This window comes from Urocampus carinirostris, chromosome 5 (assembly GCF_059441175.1).
Source record: "Urocampus carinirostris isolate Australia breed hairy pipefish chromosome 5, RoL_Ucar_1.0, whole genome shotgun sequence".
NCBI lineage: Eukaryota > Metazoa > Chordata > Actinopteri > Syngnathiformes > Syngnathidae > Urocampus > Urocampus carinirostris.
This window is the reverse complement of record NC_142353.1, coordinates 22,546,899-22,566,625: the sequence shown is the minus strand read 5'-3', so window position 1 is coordinate 22,566,625 and position 19,727 is coordinate 22,546,899. Positions and strand designations below refer to the sequence as shown.

The window sequence follows — 19,727 nt, the reverse complement described above, 5'->3', positions numbered from 1 at the left end:
AGAGCGATAGTGGAACAAGCTTTGTAAAATCGCAAAAAAACAAAATTCCAAATTTGCCCGAGGCCCATGCATCTACCAAATTTCATGGGATTTGATTAATGTTAAGGCCTTCAAAACTGGTGTCATATTAGCATAAGTGTTAAGAACCAGAAAGGGATCAGGACCCAAACGCGTGACGTTCTCACACAAGCCTTTTATTTTACGTGAAATGGGGAGTCATGCACGTTAGGCAGTGGTCTGGCATGGAAAGATAGGAAGCCAGAGACCAACGAGATCGATTCCAATTACCCGAGTTGATATCGGACAGCTAGGGGTCCATACCGGACAGGACGGGACAGACAGGATAGATAATGAATCGGGATATAGAAAATAAACAGGAGAAACTAGACAGGAACGAAAACTGAAAAAAATAATAAACAGGACAAAAATAGACAGAAACAAAACTGGAAACCGAATTTAAACAGGACAAAATAAACGGGAACAATACCAGACAGGAAATATCAACAGGAACAGGACCAAGTCGAAACCCTCGTCTCTCGGGGCAGAACTTCGTTGACGGGCTGACAAAGGAAGCGTGACAGCCCTGAACTTAAAATAGAAAATAGACAGAAAGCTAATCTGTTATCGAGCCGCAGGTAGCGCTACATGGGCGGGGCCAATTGGGCGCCATGGCAACTGTGACAATAATGTCACCTCATCAAGTCTTTGGGGACAACTCCTTACATATCAAAATATAGGAGTGTTTTCCCACCATGGTTATTTAGATGATCGGGGTGGGCGTTTGTGGTCATCACTCTGCTTCTGTTAACCTCACTATCATTTCTCTTAGTTTCTAAATATACACTGACCTAGGGGTTACTCTGACTCTGGTGAAGAAACATTAATTGCCAAACCAGGAGAAGACCTCATCCACGCCAGAACCACCACATCAGCGCCTCTAATTCTTGTATTATTTTGTTTTTCCTTTTTTAGGAACAGCCAGTTGATGGGGATATAGTATTTGAGTATAACACTGCTACATCTGTCCTTGATTTGTTCTGGTTTCCAGAAAACCTTAGTCTCCCAGAAGGGGAAAACACCCAGGAAAGATCTAAGATAGATACAATATAAGGTGCAATGTTAAAGCACAAAGCATAAATGAAGAATTGAGATGTTGGTTTTGTGTTGTGTACGATGCCATTTAGGTTGTCGACTCAGGCGAAAAAAGACATGACTAACATCTTCTAACAGGAAGTGCATGTCAGCTTTGAGATCAGCGGAAGATTGGAAGGTGCCATGCTCTCCCTTCGAACCTGCTGGACCGGAGCACACAAGACTGCTATTATTCACAGCAAATGGAATTTCATTTCTGGGTGACACACAAACTATGCCAACCACATGCCACACTGTTGTATAAAAAAAAGACAAAAAAGAAAAAGGATCATTTCTGTTTGGCAGGGTGCTCGCATCCGGTCTAAAAAGTCCTCGTTTTTAGGGCGCATTCAAACTGGAGCGATCGTCCCATGCACAAGCAGGCTTGCTACTGAAGTCCTAGGTAATGTGAGAGCAATCTGTTCTTGCCTGAGCACGGCACAGATCCTCAGTCGTGCAGGCTTGAGAGAGGTGAGAGTGAGCTCGGTCAGATTCCCCAAACATCACATGGCCACGGGACTAACAAAGACGTCACGTACAAACATATGAACGATGAATAAAGCGAGCGATCAGAACGGAAAAAAAAACAAATCTTTGCTACTGTGTTGTCAAGTTATCTCTCCTTGATGCCTGCCGATAATTCACGGATCCCCTAACCGCCTGGGTCATCGGGGGACCACTGAGGACGCGACTGTGGGCAGCTTCCTCAACTGCTGCTGGTTCTTGGCCTGCTTATGGGTAATTAAAAAAGTCCATTCCTTGATGTTGTTGGCCCAGTTCTTTCTCTGTCTTCCTCTCCTTTTGTCCGGTTAGACTGTGCCCTAGAGAAAAATCTTGGTCGGTCCTGATGATCTTGTGACGTGGCCATACCAATGCAGTTGAAAACAGCTCTTCGAAGGGTCCAATATGCCCTCTGCCTAGAATTAGAGATCGGTTATTCTTGAGATAACGTGATAACGTCTAGATGGGAGGCCACAGTTCAGTAGAGTAATGGGAGAGCGGTCTGAAAGAGGACAGGGTCAGGGGAAAGTGAGAAGTCTTGGCCGCTATTGGTGTGTGAGTGTGAATGGGTAAGTGTGAAGCACATTGTAAAGGGCTTTGGGAGGTCTTCGTTGACTTGAAAAGCGCTATAGAAATGCAGACCATCTACCATTCATGGTATGTGATAGATGTTCCTAGTTTGAGTTCACTATTAGTAAAGCGCTTCGCCACTCTCTGATGGCTCCTCCTGCCAAAGAGATCCAGTGAGGGGGACGGGAGGGGCGAGGGCTCAGTCAGTGCTGCCATAGTGATTGGAATTGGGCGGGTTCTCGTGTAAGCTTGTGTGTTGGCCTCCTTCCGCCTGAGACACACCTGCCTGCAGGGGCTGCTGGAAGAAGTTGGACACGCAAAACACCTGTAGAGGAAATTGTGTTAGTCCCTACATAACGTAAAAGATCCAAAGAGTACCGTAAATTCCGGACTACAGGCAGCCACTTTTTTACTACATTAAAAAAAAAACTGCAGCTTTACCTACGGTGCACCCTATTTTTTTGTGACAGGAAAAACATTTTGTCCAGAAACAGTAGACCAATAAAATTAATGTGTAATTCTGAGATATCCAATTGAATTCTATGATCAATCATAGCTTGTGTTATTGTAAACCAGTCACTTGTACTAACCCCCATCAACATGGAAAATTTTAGAAGAAAAGTATATGATGCAACATTTAATTTAACCTCGGAAATCAAGCTGCCGCCAGTAAACTTGGCATGAATGAATCAATAGTGAGAAACATGATTGATAATTTTGACTCTCGGTCACCAAATACCTCAAGTGTCTGAGGAAAAGAGGAAAACAGCAAGCTTCCCTTTTGTACTCCAACTACAAAACACTACGGTGACATATTAAGACATTTATGACGCCCCTCTAGAGGAGAAATATTACAGCAGCAGCAAAACGAGGGGTTTGAAGGTATTTTACTTAATACAGACTAGTCACTCACGTTACTAAAACTTTTTTCACTCACAAATCATTTTTAAATATTGAATTGATCAATAGCGTACTTTTCCGTCCAACAAGCAGCAGTTCTCTTTTCTTATCGTCAGAGTCAAAGTTGGTTCACTTGAGTTTCTTTAATTCTCGAAGAGCGATGACATGTGAATGCAATTTGGTTTGTTACCGCCGAAACCACCAATGACAACAACTCAAAAAGACGACTTCTCGCGTTGGTGTTGCAATCTGGCACTATTCTCAACAGCGCGGTTGCCCTGGCGCTGTCGTCTAAAAATATAGAGCTCACATTTTATGTAACGCAGCGCTTTGTGTTTTCTTTCAGTGCAGTAGTAAATATGTGCTAGTCTTTTTCAACCCTATCAGACTCTTTGGTGGTAGTTAGTATTTAAAATGGTAACGTGTTCCGGAAAACATGGAAATAAAACGCTTCTATATCATTGGGATCATTGTCATGCAGCTGAAGTTTCCTTTATTCCTCAATAAATGACAACAAGCGAATGCAAGTATATGTTGCAATCTGGTACTATTCTCCACAGTATGGTTGCCCTGACACTGTCTTCTATAAATATAGGGCTCAAATTTTATGCGACACAGCCCTCCTTCGCGTTTTCTTTTGGCGTAGTAGTAAATATATACTCTGTTACGTAATCGACCTAGTAGTCTCCATCTTGAATGGTCGTATCATCATAAAAAAAACCACGAGACGTTAACAACTTGCAAAGGAGCTAAAAAAAAGGCTTCAATTGTGCAGGAGCATGGGGTCCTTGCCGTTCTGCGGCCGAAGGCGTCAACAGCAAATTCCCTACGCAGTCCGCGTCAGGTGTGCACCCGGCTTAAGCCTGCGGCTAAAAGTCCGTTGCGGCTTGTGGAAAGACCGAATTGAGTTTCGTTCTTAAATCTGAGCATGAAGCCTTGAATCGGGTGCGCTCTGTAATCTGTAATTTACGGTACCTGGACTCTGAACACTAAGTGAAGTACAGACTCAATATTTGCGTGCTACTTCTACTCCTCTATTTGTGTGAAAACATAAAACGGTAAAGAGATATGGGAGATCTCACAGTGAAGGCAGCTACAGCACCGCCCTGCAGGAGGCCGGCTAGCACGTCGGTCCAGTGGTGCATGTAGTCGGACACGCGGGACAGCCCCACGTAAACAGCAGTGGCGAGCAGGAAAAACTGTATGGTGGGCCGAAGCATCCTTGCCCACTTTGCCTTCAGCCTGGCTTGGATGTACAACTGATGACAGCAGGAGATTTATTCCATGGTTTTAAAATGTATATGCAGCATTTTCAATGACACGTACAGTGGTACATTCTTTATAAAGCATTGTTCCAGGGCAGGGGCCAACAACCTTTCTTAAGAGAATAGCTACTTTTCTGTTATTAACAAGGAAAATGATAAAAGATTGGATTCGGCCGCTTCGAGTCATTAATGGTCAAGAGCTGCGGCACCCATTTTGGGGCGTTACAGGCAGGCAAGTAGGTTATATTTGGATTGGATAGGTTGAGATTAGATAGATTTAGTTAGTTTAGATTAGCGCAAAAGGCTACCAGTTTTAGCATTTGAAAAATAACTTAGCGTGTTATTGCTGTTACAATGTTATTATCGTATTATAAATAGGTTGAGGTACAAGTATTATTAAAACAGGCTCATCAATCACTAAAACACAACATCAGTTAGAAAATCAAATTTCCCTAGAAAATCACAATCACTGGTGAGCTATTTTTAGAACCAGAACTTGGGCTACAATTATTTTATAATTGGTTGCCCTTTTTAGTTTGCATATTAGCATGCAACCTGCTATATGTCTGCAATGGTGAACTTGTATGTGTAAAAAAATACTTACAACAAGAAACAACATACAGTACATGGAGAATGACGAATGGCCAGAGTAGAAGGACAGCCTGCAAACAACAAGAAAAAGTCAAAACATAAACATAAGAATAAATACTGCTCAAGTAGTAATTTCAAATAAATAATATGGTTATCTGGTATCACAGGTAAATATACAAAAAAAAACTTGGTATACTGTATATGAAATAGTTCATGTTTCCCAAAATATCAATTAAATAGGTAACATACACAATTTACAATTACTGTACTTTTGTTTTTTAAGGTTTGAAAACTGTTCATGCTCAATATTTATACCTTCATACATTTGAAAAAAACAGGTGCAATACAATACATATAAAATAACAGAAACATTAAGAAATTTTTCTACAAATATATTGGGGTGATCCACCAGTCGTTGTTCTTTGTTTCTTTTTCTTTGTGTCGTGCGGTAGATTCAGTCCCCCTCTCGGGCAGTGCAGCCCGCGTTGCTGCGCTCGGTGAGGCACTCTGTGAGGCACTCGGTTAGGCGTTCGGTGAGGGTGCCCGAGCGACTCACTGAGTGCCCTCACCGAACGCCTAACCAAGTGCCTCACTGAGCGCAGCAAAACGAGCTGCACTGCCCAAGAGTGGGACTGAATCCACTGCGGTGAGCCTCCACCGCATGACACAAAAAAAACCCCAAAGAACAATGACTAGTGGATAATTATAAAAAAAGGTCAGTGAGAGAAGCTCGGAGAAACCCGAACGTAATGATTGACATTTTAGGCCTGACACGTATTTCGAGTCTGGCTCGGGCGTAAGATGTTACCCCTATTATAAATTAAAGCAACAAAAAAATACCTGGCGCCCAAACAAAATGCTGATCGACAGTTTTGCTCGGGGCTAAAACAGTACAGTAATCAATGTCAATATTGATTTATTCACAGTATGTTTGTACCTGGCCTCATCCACCAGGAACTGGTCACCGGTACAGGTGACGTTCTCCACGTATCCTCCATCTTTGCAGTTGACGTGATCCCAAAGCGGCTCGCAAACAGCCAAGAAGTGCGGCCGCAAACGCCCCACTGAATACTTGGCAATGTCCGTCAGCGACTGGCTGGCCGCCGCCCCGAACAAGTAGCAGCCCACCACCTTGTAGATGCACGCTGCGTACTTGCGGCCGAGCGCCTTACTCTTACTGCGCGGCAGATAGACGGTAAGACACTCGCCGCAGAGGAACTACAATAGAAGCCAGAGAGGGAATAAGGTTGGATGCCGCCTATTGGATAATGAGAAATCATAACTTTTTGTGCTCTTACGACAATGAGCGTAAAGGGGATCATGACCCCGCCAAGCAGCTGATAGGAAATGGTGTCCTTTTTAAGGGGGTAGCGGATGGACTCGTCATTGCAGAAAAAGCCTCGTTTGAATGGGCTGTGCTGGGGGGTGAGGATGAAGAAAGGGAGTCCCACTGGTGATGCAATGTGGAAAAAGAGATTTGGATCAGAAATTACTTTTGTTATGGAATTTAAGTTTAATATTGATCATTCACGCAAAGAGATGAAGTCTATCTATCTAACCTGGTCATATCCCTCGAGAGGGGTGACCGACAGCAAGACAAACACATATACAGAAAAAGAAAAAAAAAAAAAACACAAAAGATTTGACCATCGCCAACCTAAATGCCCAAACACCCAAACAAGTTAAGCATCTCGGCACCCAAGTTGGTCATGCTTTTGTCCCTCCAGATGAAACGGGACACGAGAAAGCGGCCATGTCACTCGGGTCAGGGTGACACAACACACTCTTCTGTTCAACAGCAGTGCCCGACAGCTTTCACTGGTTTACCCCTGCCGCATCATACGGGTGCCCTGCCCATCCCTTAGAACGCGTCTAAACATCGCACTATCCTTTTGCAACACCTCTCCACTCATTTCTATCACCAACAAGAGCTCTAGCCTCCACTATATTTAAACCTCTTTCCTGCTGTGCACTCATCACACCATCCATCCACTTCCTCTTGGTCTCCTTCCATTTACTTCTACTCTGTAGATCCTCTTTAACATTTGCTCCTCATCCATCCTCTCCATGTGCCCAAACCAACCGAGTACTCTCTTATCCACACGCTTGCTCAGTTCCACTACTACTCCAGTTCTGTCTCTCACAATTTCATTACTCAATCTATCCAATCTTGTCACTCCTAAACATACTCCTCAAACACTTCATCTCAAAAACATTTAATTACCTTCTCAAATCTGCGTTCAGGCTCCAAGTCTCTGCACCATACAACACAGTCGGCACAACCACACTCTCATACAGTCTCCTCTTAACATCCATACTCATACTCTTATTGCTCATCACTCTCCTCAGAGCACCCAAAACCTTGCTTTCTTTGATTCACTCTGTGCAATACCTTGCACTCTATTCTACTGCAGCCACACCACAACCCAAGTACCTAAAGCTTTTCGACTTCTTCCAGTACCTGTCCATGCAACACTTCATCGCCCTACTCTAACTTTGCTGAATCTGCATTCGAAAAACAAGACCAATTTTTTAAAATATTACACTTTGACAACCTAATTAACTGGAATTTGGCAGTATTAGGATTATTGTTTTTACTGCAGTGTTTTAAAGTTTAAACTTGCACTGCTGAGGTTGACAATTTGAGCGACAAACAGATTAATATAATATAAAATCTCTATATATGATAAATTGGACTTTAAAGGACATTCAGTAAATACAATGTAAATCTTACGCTGGTATTGTTTTCACAGTTTATAAATAATTTTAATCATGGACACACATATTTAACAAGGTTGTCACTTACAATGCTTAGTTTGGGCTGGGAAAAAGTGAAACTAAATATTATACAGATTTTTAATCAAAAATCAAAGGTGGGCGTTATACACAAATAGATACAGTGTATTTTTACATATAATTATTCCACAATGCATCATTGAGGCATATTTGACAAAAACAGATTAGTCTGCATTAGTATTAATATGTTATTTGTTTAAAAGGACAATGTGTAACATTTAACACATTCTAAATGGTAAAAAAAAAAACATTAAAAAAATAGGCAAAACATAAATAAATAACGTGCATTTTTTTTTCAATATTATACTTGGCAGTTGAGAGATTTACATTTATTTTATATCACATGAGCCTCAACTAGAGGGAGCTGACATGATTACCCTTACTCTTGCTGCTAAGGGAACCAACATCCTCGGTCCAAAGGAGCAATTTCGTCACTTTGAGTCTCTGTAGTTTTTATTGTTCCTTGTACGTACTTTTTATTTTTACCAATCGTTTTCAGTTGCATGACATTATAGCTCCACATCTAGTGGTCAAATAATACATATGGTGCTTTTAAACTTATTATTTAAAAAATATATATATTTATTATTTGCAGCGTACTAATGACAATGGTGAATTCTTTCAGCATCCATCACTACTGAAGTAGTCACCTCAAAAGAGACCTGAAAACTCAGAAACATTGATGAAAGTGGAAAAAAGTGAGGAATTCTTCCTGGAGGGCTACAAAATGGTAAGTGTAAACATTTTCTTATAATCAGTTAGTGGTGTTTGTTATTGATTTCTATGGAATTACATTTTGGAACAACTAAGAAAAAGACTTAAAAGGGCAATACTAAGAAACAATGTTTTAAGACGACAATCTCACTGTATAAGGTCAGTCACATTGAAGGGAGGATTCATTGTATTGCTATCCATCAAATAATTAGTTGGTGGCTCCTGTCTTCTAAATAATGCACATTGTTCAAAACATTTACTGAATTATGCAAAATAATGGATTATTTGTTTGGGTTGGCATTTGGACTTTATTTGCAACAGTCCCTTTCTTACTTTCACCATTTTAATCCTGGAATAAGAGAAGAACGCCAGCACCCACGTGATATCACTCCCTTCCTGATCCCCCGCCTTCTTCCCTCCACAGCCTAATAGATGCGCTTCGTGCCAGGCACACAGATAATAAAAGTAAGATCAAAACAGAAAAAAATATAGAGGTGCTTTGAACTCAGTTGGGCATTGTCAACACATATTTAATAGAGAAAATATTAAATTTTAAACTTTTTAAGGACACCTCAAACTGCGCACCCCACCTTTACTAAATGGAATCAACATTTCAAAACCCAATTTTGTATTTCCTTGAGTTGCCTCTGTGTGATATTAAAGTTAGTTTGATGATCTGAAACATTTGTGAGTGATAAATATGCAAAAAACAAACAGAGAAATTGGGAAGGGGGTAAATACTTTTTCACGGCACAGTTATCTTTTAGGGTGGGGCGCGTCGTGCTGGAGAGTGAAGCCATACTCGTCGTCCCTGCAGGGTTTTTTTTAAATTCTATTTGTCATTAGAGCATAAAAGTTGCGAAAATATGAAAAAGCCTGTTTTAAGTAATGTCCAAAAGCCAGCCCCCAAAAAAGAACAGTTTATTCGACCGTGTCTAAGAAATGCATTTACTAGCACAAGCTGCCTAAGTCAAGTCAAGTCAAGTCATTTTTATTTGTATAGCCCTTAATCACAATTAGTCTCTAAGGGCTTCACAAGTTATTACATATAAGATTAGGTTACTCGTATGCTATAGAGTAGAAGTGAGTTTTAAGCCTAGATTTAAACATTTCCACCGAGGTTGCAGATCGGATCTCAGGGGGAAGAGCATTCCACAACACCGGTGCCCGGATGGAGAACGCTCTCGAACCAGCGGAACACTTCTTGGCTCTTGGGATCACCAGGAGACCGGCGCTCTCGGAACGAAGGCTTCGGGCCTTTATGATTTTAAGACAGAAGATGGTGGCAGACAGTAACATCGTTTCAAATCCAGTACACCACCTTTAAAATTTGTGAACCAAGGTCAGGGCTTATCCATGTATAAATATGTTGTGTGACTGTGATACGGTGAATCTGACATGAATATATTCAAACCTGATGGTATGTTGTGATTCTTTTGTTCATTTAATACTGTTATGATAATGTTATTTTTTAAATATATTATTGTGAAAAATGTTTGGACAGTCAAAAGAAAAGGAGCAAGATAGGTTGCGGCTTTTTCCAGTCAGCCTTTTTGTCTTATAAAGTTGCACATTTTGTAACAATTTATTTGGATGAAAAGGAGGGGAAAAAAATGTAAATAAGGCGAAAAAGATTTGGGCAATGAATCACTAATGACATGAAACCTAAATTGTGACTGAGGCGAACAATCGAATCTTTTATTACCAAAAAAATAATCAACTCATACTTAATTTCTCTTGAGTTGGCTTTCATTAAAAAAGCTTTACGGAATTTGGAACTTTTATACTCCCTGCCGCCATCTCCAGGCTCAAAGTCATGATCGCAACCTCTTTCAGCCAATTCATGATGCGCATGCATGTACGTGCATCTCTCAGACATACTCAAAAAATGTTTTTTTTCATCTTTTTGGGGGTTTTGGGTTGGCGTTTGGACTCTACTAAAAGTGGGCTTTTTCTTACTTCCACCAATTTCATACAACACTAACAAATGAAGAAAAAAACCCGCTGTGACGAGCATGCCAGCTCAGTAGCCTAGATGGTAAGGCGCCCGCTTTGAGACTGGGAGGTCGGTGGTTCGCGCCCCGGCCGAGTCATTCCTAAGACTTAAAAAGTGGTCGGCGGCGCCCTCTGTTGGCTGCGGCTGCATCGGCTCGCTACAACGGGTCAGGTGCAATCGACATTTCGTTCTGTGTACATTGTTACACAGAATGACAATACAAGGAAATTATTATTATTATTATTATGACGTCACTCTCCAGCACTCCCTAAGCCCATTCCGCAACTTAATATTTTCGTTCCGCCTCGAACAGCTCTAATAAAAAGTAAGATAACAATAGATGGACGCAGTGGAAAATAAAATATGAGGGCTCTTTGCCTCAGTTGGGTATTGTTAACACACATTTAAAAATATCTATTTAACTTTAAACTTTTTAAGGACACCTATGTTCCGGTCTGGAGCCTTCGCCCTGCAAATAGTCGTCTACTAGTGATCCCAAGAGCCAAGAAGATATCCGCAGGTTTGAGAGCCTTCTCTATTCGGGCCCCGATGCTGTGAAATGCTTTGCCCCCTGAGATTCGATCTGCAACCTCGGTGAAACTGTTTAAATCTAGGATTAAAACACACATCTATTCTATAGTTTATGAATGACCTACATTTCACGTTGACAATATCTGTGTATTTTTTGTTATTGCGACATCTGTTGCAGCCTGGTCATGCTGTCACGGTCGCCTTGGTGACCAGTCTGCCCCGCCCTCTGGGCAACAGCTGAAGCAGTTCCACTAATTGTGGGTCTGCTATTTAAGGCTGCATTGCGGGCTCTGCGGTTGCTGGTTCATTACTCTTATACACAATCCCGGTCTGTTATGCCTTGTCATGTTTTAGTCTGTTATGCCATGTCCTGTTGAGTTCGTGCCGGAGGAACTCTGTATTGTTCTGTTTTGCCCCGGAGTATTGGGCGACTTTTATTTTATTAAATAAAACTTATGAATCGTCAACGCATTTGAGTTCTTCCTTCATGCCTCCTGCCTCCGTTCTGGTCCGGTCACCTTCCACGCCACCACGCCTCGTGACAGAATGAACCAGCCAACAAATAGAACTCAGCGAACGATCCCAGCGCGACTTGGGGAGAGCTGGAGAGCGCAGTTCGGCAGGCGCCTACTGAGTTGGCCTTCCCTGCCCGTTCGAACCACGGCCCCGCCCGTCGTGGCCCTTGCTGTGCCTCGAATGGGGTCCCGGGAAGAATTGACGCCTGCCTGTTCGACTCTCATGCCTGCCTGCCCGACTCCCGTGCCGATTGCCTGCTATTCCGTCTCCCCTGCGTGCCAGCCCGACTCCGACTCTGCTGCCCGTCGGGCCGACTCCGACTCCGCTGCCCGTCGGGCCGACTCCGACTCCGCTGCCTGCCAGTCCGACTCCGCTCCTCCTGTTTTGCCGGTTCTGATTTTGACTCTCTCATGTCTTGTCTGTTCTGATTTTGACTCTCTTATGTCTTGTCTGTTCTGATTTTGACTCTCTCATGTCTTGTCTGTTTTGATTTTGACCCTCTCATGTTTTGCCTGTTCTGATTCCGCCTGTCCTGTCTGAATCGCCACTCTGAACCCGAACCCCCTGAGTCTGACTCTTCTGAACCCGAACCCCCTGAGTCTGACTCTTCTGAACCCGAACCCCCTGAGTCTGACTCTTCTGAACCCGAACCCCCTGAGTCTGACTCTTCTGAACCCGAACCCCCTGAGTCTGACTCTTCTGAACCCGAACCCCCTGAGTCTGACTCTTCTGAACCCGAACCCCCTGAGTCTGACTCTTCTGAACCCGAACCCCCTGAGTCTGACTCTTCTGAACCCGAACCCCCTGAGTCTGACTCTTCTGAACCCGAACCCCCAGAGTCTGACTCTTCTGAACCCGAACCCCCAGAGTCTGACTCTTCTGAACCTGAACCCCCAGAGTCTGACTCTTCTGAACCTGAACCCCCAGAGTCTGACTCTTCTGAACCTGAACCCCCTGAGTGCGACTCTTCTGCATCGGCCTGACCTGAGTGCGACTCTTCTGCATCGGCCTGACCTGAGTGCGACGCTTCTGCATCGGCCTGACCTGAGTGCGACTCTTCTGCATCGGCCTGACCTGGGTGCGACTCTTCTGCATCGGCCTGTCCTGAGTGCGACTCTTCTGTAGAGGCCTGTCCTGAGTGCGACTCTTCTGTAGAGGCCTGTCCTGTTTACCTGTTCTGATTTTGCCTGTCCTGTTTACCTGTTCTGATTCTGCCCTGATTTTGCCTGTCCTGTTCCTGTCGGTTCTGCCTGTCTGTTATCCCCTGTCCAGTTTGCCCACCAGACCCCCTCCCTGCCGAGCGCCGATTCCGATCCGCCCGACGCAGATGGCGCCTGCCTCTCCCCGTTCCTGCGTGTTCGGAGGAGGGAGCGGGGTTGCCCCAATCGCGAGCGTCAACATTCCGGGGCGTGAGGTTGTAATTTTTTCTTTTTGGGACCTCGGGAGCTGTCCCTTAAGAGGGGGGCTCTGTCACGGTCGCCTTGGTGACCAGTCTGCCCCGCCCTCTGGGCAACAGCTGAAGCAGTTCCACTAATTGTGGGTCTGCTATTTAAGGCTGCATTGCGGGCTCTGCGGTTGCTGGTTCATTACTCTTATACACAATCCCGGTCTGTTATGCTTGTCCTGTTTTAGTCTGTTATGCCTTGTCATGTTTTAGTCTGTTATGCCATGTCCTGTTGAGTTCGTGCCGGAGGAACTCTGTATTGTTCTGTTTTGCCCCGGAGTATTGGGCGACTTTTATTTTATTAAATAAAACTTATGGATCGTCAACGCATTTGAGTTCTCCCTTCATGCCTCCTGCCTCCGTTCTGGTCCGGTCACCTTCCACGCCACCACGCCTCGTGACACATGCTGGAAGAGGGATTATCTCGTGTGCGGTCCCTTCTCAAGGTATCTCCATTTTCCTCATGTAGAGGTTTTTGAGTTTTTCCCTTGCTCTCATCTAGGTTTTAGATCAGGGGATGGTGTAATAATAGTCTGGAGTTTGCAAAAATCTGTGGTCTGTGCAGCTCTTTGGAGACTCCTTTTGATAAAGAGTTATACCTTTACAAATAAACATGACTTGACTTGACCTAAAACGATGCACCCTACTTTTAAGAGATACCAAGAATTCAGGGAGGGAAGTTCTGCAGCCTATTGTACTGTGAGAAAAAAAATGACACAGTACTTAAATGAGTCATGATTTGAGCCCTGCAGCGGTGAAGTATTCCAAAACACCTGAAAAGAGACTGGAAAACTGAATGACATAACTACTACTCACATACTAGTGAGGAAAGTAACATCATAGTCACATTGAACAAAACTGACTTTTGGATGTTGCAGGCACTTTTCAGAGTCAGGGAATCTAATATATTAGTTCATTACAAAACAAATAAGAGATTGGACTAAAAATAAAGTTGTGGTACGAAAACACGCACACAGACATTCCACAGAGTAGGACTTTCATTTGCCTTTCTGCTATTCCTCACGTAACGATTTACAATCGTTTAATTATATTACATGACATTGTCGATTCACTTAGCAGAATATATTTTAGGAATAATTATAATAGGGAAATGAAAGCACGATTCCAACAGTTTTCTGTTAAAAGTAAATAGAAAAAAAAGGAAGATTAAGGAATGAAGCGATTTCACATACCAAGTATGAGGCACGTAAGGTCCAAAACGATGTATGGAATCCCAGAAACTTCAAACATACTGTCTGTTTTGTTGTTGTTGTTCTTATGAAAAAAAAACGTCTTCAAAAATGAAAACGGTCTATTCTATAAAACGCACCTTCATGGCGCGACCTGAATAAAAGCGGGGAGCTTTCATCTAAATTGTAGTTTTTAGAGCATCTTTCTACGGTCGCATTTGAGCGAAACTTACCAGTGTGTGGCTGAAGCCGACAGCCCGTTCTGTAGTTACCAATGACGCCTTCGCGTCCTGTTGGAATGAGAATTTCATCTGACAACTGCACTTCTCGTTTAAAAGCTAATCACAAAGCATGCAGAACAAAGTAGGATTAAATAGGTGAAAAAATAAATTTCAACTTTAGGACTATCTTTTGCACTCAATTTTGATTTTCGAAAAAATGAAAAGAAAATAACGTTGGAAAGAGTTTTGTATTTTCCGATGGTATTCACAACTAGGAAGTAGTAGGAAGAAGTAGCCAATCAAGGGCCAGTATCGAGGGGTCCCACCCCTTTTGCCTGTCACTTAGTCAGAGCTAATGTAATTAGGTTTGAAACACGCCAACACTGCACTTTGTTGCATTAGATTTACGCCAAGGAGATTCTTTGCATTGATTCACATTCTTTTTAGTGTCAATTAATTACACAAAAGCTGCTCAGATTTTTCATGAAACCTAACAAACATCAAAATCTAGGCTTAAAACACATGTATATTCATATATTTTATGTTGACAATATTTGTCTATTGTTTGTTGATTCTACATCCATTGCAACCCCTTCATCCTTTTTATTTTATGTTTTTATTTTATATCTTAACTATTTTATATTTTATTTTCAATTGTACTGTGTTTTAATGCAACATCTTTTGGAACCTGGTCATCCTGGAAGGGGGATTACTCATGTGCGGTCCCATCTCAAGGTTTCTTCATTTTGCTCATGCTGAGGTTTTTGAGTTTTCCTTGCCCTCATGTAGGTTTTAGATCAGATGGAGTAATAATAGTGGTGTAATAATAGTCTGATGTTTGCAATAGTCCTTGATCTACACATCCCTTTGAGACTGCTTGTGATTAGGGGCTATACAAATAAACGTGACTCGACTTGACTTAAAATACATTTCTAGTCTACTACTACTAATGAAAATGTGTTAATTTGGTGCCACTCTTGTCCCCAGTGTTTACAATAGCTGGCTACATTTTCCATTAAGTGATATTATTCGCAAGTACAATATCAGCTTCCACTGCTACGCAGACGAAACTCAACTATATGACTCATCCATTTGCAGAACTGTAATAATAAAAACCTCATCATCCAGTCCAGCGTGAATGTGGATCTTTGGTGGGACACGTACAACGCGGTTACATATATCATCCATTGGAGGAATCTCCCACACTAAACTGTGGAAATTTGGAGGCCTGCCTCATTGAGATAAAAGAGTGGATGTCACTCAATTTCTTGCGTCTTAACTCTGAAAAGACCGAAATGTTAGTCATTGGTCCATCTAAATGCCGTGACTTATTCTCAAAAACTGCTGTGAACATTGACAAATGTCACATCACACAGAGTGACTCAGTTAAAGATTTAGGTGTCATATTTGACCCTGATCTATCCTTTGAAACGCATGTAAAGAAAATTACTAGAACCGCTTTCTTCCATCTTCGTAACATTGCTAAAATCCGTTCAATACTGTCTCAGCCGGATACGGAAATTATAATTCATGCGTTTGTTACCTCCCGTCTCGATTACTGTAATGCACTACTCTCTGGTCTCCCGAAGTCTAGAATCAAGTCTCTTCAGCTGGTACAAAATGCCTCAGCGAGGCACAAACTAGGACAAAAAAGTATGATCACATAACACCGATTTTGGCTAACCTGCATTGGTTCCCAGTTAGCCTTAGATGTGATTTCAAGGTTTACTTAGTATTATACAAAATCATACATGGACTTGCTCCCTCTTATCTTTCAGATCTGATTTCCCCCTATGTCCCGGTCCGAAGCCTACGATCTGAGAGTGCCGGTCTTCTGGTGATCCCAAGAGCAAAGAAGTGTTCTGCTGGTTTGAGAGCGTTCTCCATCCGGGCACCGGTGCTGTGGAATGCTCTTCCCCCTGAGATCCGATCTGCAACCTCAGTGGAAATGTTTAAATCTAAGCTTGAAACTCACTTCTACTCCATAGCATATGAATAACCTACTATATATATAATATAGTGTAATAATCTGTGAAGCCCTTTGAGACGCTTCGTGATTTAGGGCTATACAAATAAAAATGACTTGACTTGACTAACTTTTATCATGAATTTATTTCATTCATGAGATTTTTATCAAATTTAAAGGAAACATCTGAGCTAGCTGTATTGCATTTCGAGTTTTTCAATGCATATAATTACATTAACTTGTTGTGTATGTAGTCGGGTTGCAGTCGGATTCAGAGACAGGCACGGACGGTACAGTCATAGAGTGTTTACTCAACTTCTCCTTCGGTAGTTCTCTAGCACAAGTACAAGGCTGCGCATAAGTATACAGTGACACCGCAGGAAGGGGAGTGTATTACACGACACCACATATTCCCTTTTTGTTAGCATAGGACACAACAGTAGCATTAATCTAAAATACGCAATAACTCTTCGGTAAGTATGAGCTTGTAGAAAACATACATTTCAATATTCATTACCAGATTAGAGGTAAATATTTATCAGAGGTAAGCAATAACGTAAGGAACTATACTGTCAATATCGGTAAGCAAAAGTGTGTAAACCTTGTAAACTTAAGCAGACTGTATGAAGATCACATCATAAACAACATGACAATTTTTTTAACAACGAACCTTCATCATGTCTTTTTTTTTTTTTTTTTTTTTTTTTAAGTCACATAATCTTGAAGCCATGCAGGAGCATGTCGTATTCTCGGTGCACTAGGAGAGGGATGTGTTGAGGGCACAGTTTCAGTTTCGGGTGGCTCAGCAACTTGGTCGCTTGGCAGGAGGCAAGCATCATTATCAGGAGGCTGTGGCGCTGAAACAGCAGCACAGGTGGAAGAATGGGCAAGGTGGAAAGCATTCCACACCTTTCCATCAGCCAGCAGATAAGTGGCTGGACCCTTTTGAGCTACCACTGTCAGTGGCTTGGTGAACCTTGAGTGTCCTTTCGCAATGATTCCAGGTTTGCGGATGCGAACCGCAGAGCCAATCTGGAAGCTGGGTGATTTTGCACCGCGACGTTTGTCGGTGTATCGTTTGGACTTCCGTTGTTTGTTTTGTATGTTTTGTAGCATGTTGCCTTTGTCAGCAGTGGGACGCATGGAGTGAAGACCTGTGATGTGAAGCTTTGTATTCAGTGGTCTACCATGCAACAGTTCAGCGGGGGATACTGAAGTCACAGCATGTGGTGTGGCTCTGTAAGTCTGTAAAAACTCAGTGAAGAAGGCTTTCAGTGGTTTACCTTCGATGTTGGCTGTTTGTAGACAGTCCTTGAAGACTCTGTTGAAACGCTCAATTTCACCGTAGGCTTGGGGGTAGTACACAGAGCTGCGACGGTGTGTGATGTTCCTGTCACTAAGGAATGCTTCAAACTCGGTCGACACGAACTGAGGGCCATTGTCAGTAACAATTTCCTGTGGATTACCTTCTCTGCTAAACACAATGGAAAGAAAAGTCATAACAGAGGCAGAAGTAACATTTGAGCAGAAGGCAATCTCAGGCCATCGGCTGTAATAGTCAATGAGGGTGATGGCGAAGCGGCAATCAGCAGGCGCAGAGTGAATAGGACCAACAATGTCCACAGCAACTTTTTCCCAGGCAGCAGTTGGGGTAGGCACAGGCTGTAATGGTGCAGTACGCGTGGTTGCGGTTTTGTCATGCTGCAAGCAGGTGGTGCATGATTTGATGGCGAGCTCAACGTGAGAATCCATTCCAGGCCACCAGTACAAGTCTCTCAGTCTTTGTTTTGTGCGAACTATCCCTTGGTGTGTAGCATGAGCAAGTTGGATCATTTTTTCCTGTAGCTGTTGTGGTATCACAACACGATGAGTGCCACGCACAATGACACTGTTCTGCAAGGCAAGCTCATTTTGCACACGGAAGTATGGCACGATGAGGGGGTCAAGGCCTTTTGCAGTACGAGGCCATCCCTTCTGCATGTACTGTCGCACCTTCTGTAGCACTGGACATTCCTCACATGCACTGGAGAGCTCATCAGCAGTGACTGCAGCAAAATCAGGAGACACAGCAGCCACCATCTCCATGATGCCATCATTTTCCAGTTTCGTCAGCTCCTCCGACACCTTGTCACGCACGGCATATGGGAGTCTGTGTAGATTTTGCTGGACTGGAGGGAGGTCTGCACGCACTTTAACTTTGTGTAGAAAACCTGTAGCAACGCCTAAAGCATTTGTAGTGTTGACAGAGTGACTCATCTCCGATGCAGCAGGTGTTGTAATCTGCCCATCTTGTATGTGGAGGCGAAGTGCAGTGAACAGGTCCATTCCCAGTAGTGGAGTACCGTCAGGAACTATGTAGAAGTCAGTATGTGCACTCTGGTTGCAGTATGTAGCAGTAAGTTGAAGACAGCCCAACACTGGAATTGGCTTCTTCATGTAGGTCACCAGACGCACAGTAGGCTTTGAGAGAGGCAAGTGCATGAATGACTGTCTGTAAATTCTCTCTGGCAGAATTGAAACTGCTGAACCAGTGTCCACAAGCAGGTCAGTAGTAATTGACTGTTCATCATTCGCATGGAGAGCAACTGTACACGTAAGGCGCTTTGGGACTGCAGCTGTAGGGGCTACATGACACACAGTAAGTTCTGGGACAGTAACTTCTCTTACTGATCGAGTAGGAATTGCGCTGCGGCACACTTTACTAAAATGTCCAATTTTTCCACATTGGTTGCATTTTGCATTTTTAGCAGGGCATTTGGGGTCATTTGCTAGATGAGAGTTGGATCCACAACGGTAGCAGGTTTTGTGTTGATTCCTTTTATCTCTCGAGCGCTGTGTATGTGTACTGCTCTGATTCCTTTTATCTCTTTGTTGCACAAACTTCACAGGAGTGTCGGACACGTGCACATGAGTAATAGCATTAGCTTCTGAAATAGCAGATTCGACTTGTGTAGCAATAGCGATCGCTTTGTCAAGCTTTAAGTCCGTTTCCAGCAGCAAGCGCTCTCTGATTCTCGAAGAGGACATCTTCTCAATGAATTGATCCCTGATCATATCATCAGCAAACGTGCCAAAGTCACAGTTAGCAATTAATTCCCTCAATGCGGCAATGAACTGAGCAGTGGTCTCGCCCGGTCTCTGAGCACGCTGACGGAACTTGGTACGCTGAGCAACGACATTAATCTTCGGTACAAAGAAAATTTCTAGCGCATCACAGGCGGATTTGTAAGAAGTGCCAGTGTCAGGAAGGGAAAGAAAAATTCTCTGCCCTTCTGTGCCTAAACAGTGCAGCAGTAGTGCGCGCTTTCGTTTGTCCGGCATTTCGTTAGCAGTCAATGCTAGCAGGTAATTTTCGAACATCTGAATCCACGTGGAGTACAACATCGTAGGCTCAC

At 43.0% G+C, this 19,727-nt stretch overlaps 1 protein-coding gene across 1 annotated transcript; it reads right to left on the bottom strand.

The window, feature by feature from the left end:
• Positions 1–173: 173 nt before the first annotated feature.
• LOC148365753 (phospholipid phosphatase 1-like) lies at positions 174–14,367 on the bottom strand. Its single transcript, XM_088336180.1, has 6 exons — positions 14,149–14,367; positions 6,257–6,408; positions 5,896–6,176; positions 4,972–5,029; positions 4,185–4,361; positions 174–2,527 (listed from the first exon to the last, which is right to left on the bottom strand). Exons 1-6 carry the CDS (start codon positions 14,204–14,206, stop codon positions 2,402–2,404), a joined length of 852 nt encoding a protein of 283 aa, XP_088192306.1. The 5' UTR covers positions 14,207–14,367; the 3' UTR covers positions 174–2,401.
• Between the last annotated feature and the right edge of the window lie 5,360 nt (positions 14,368–19,727).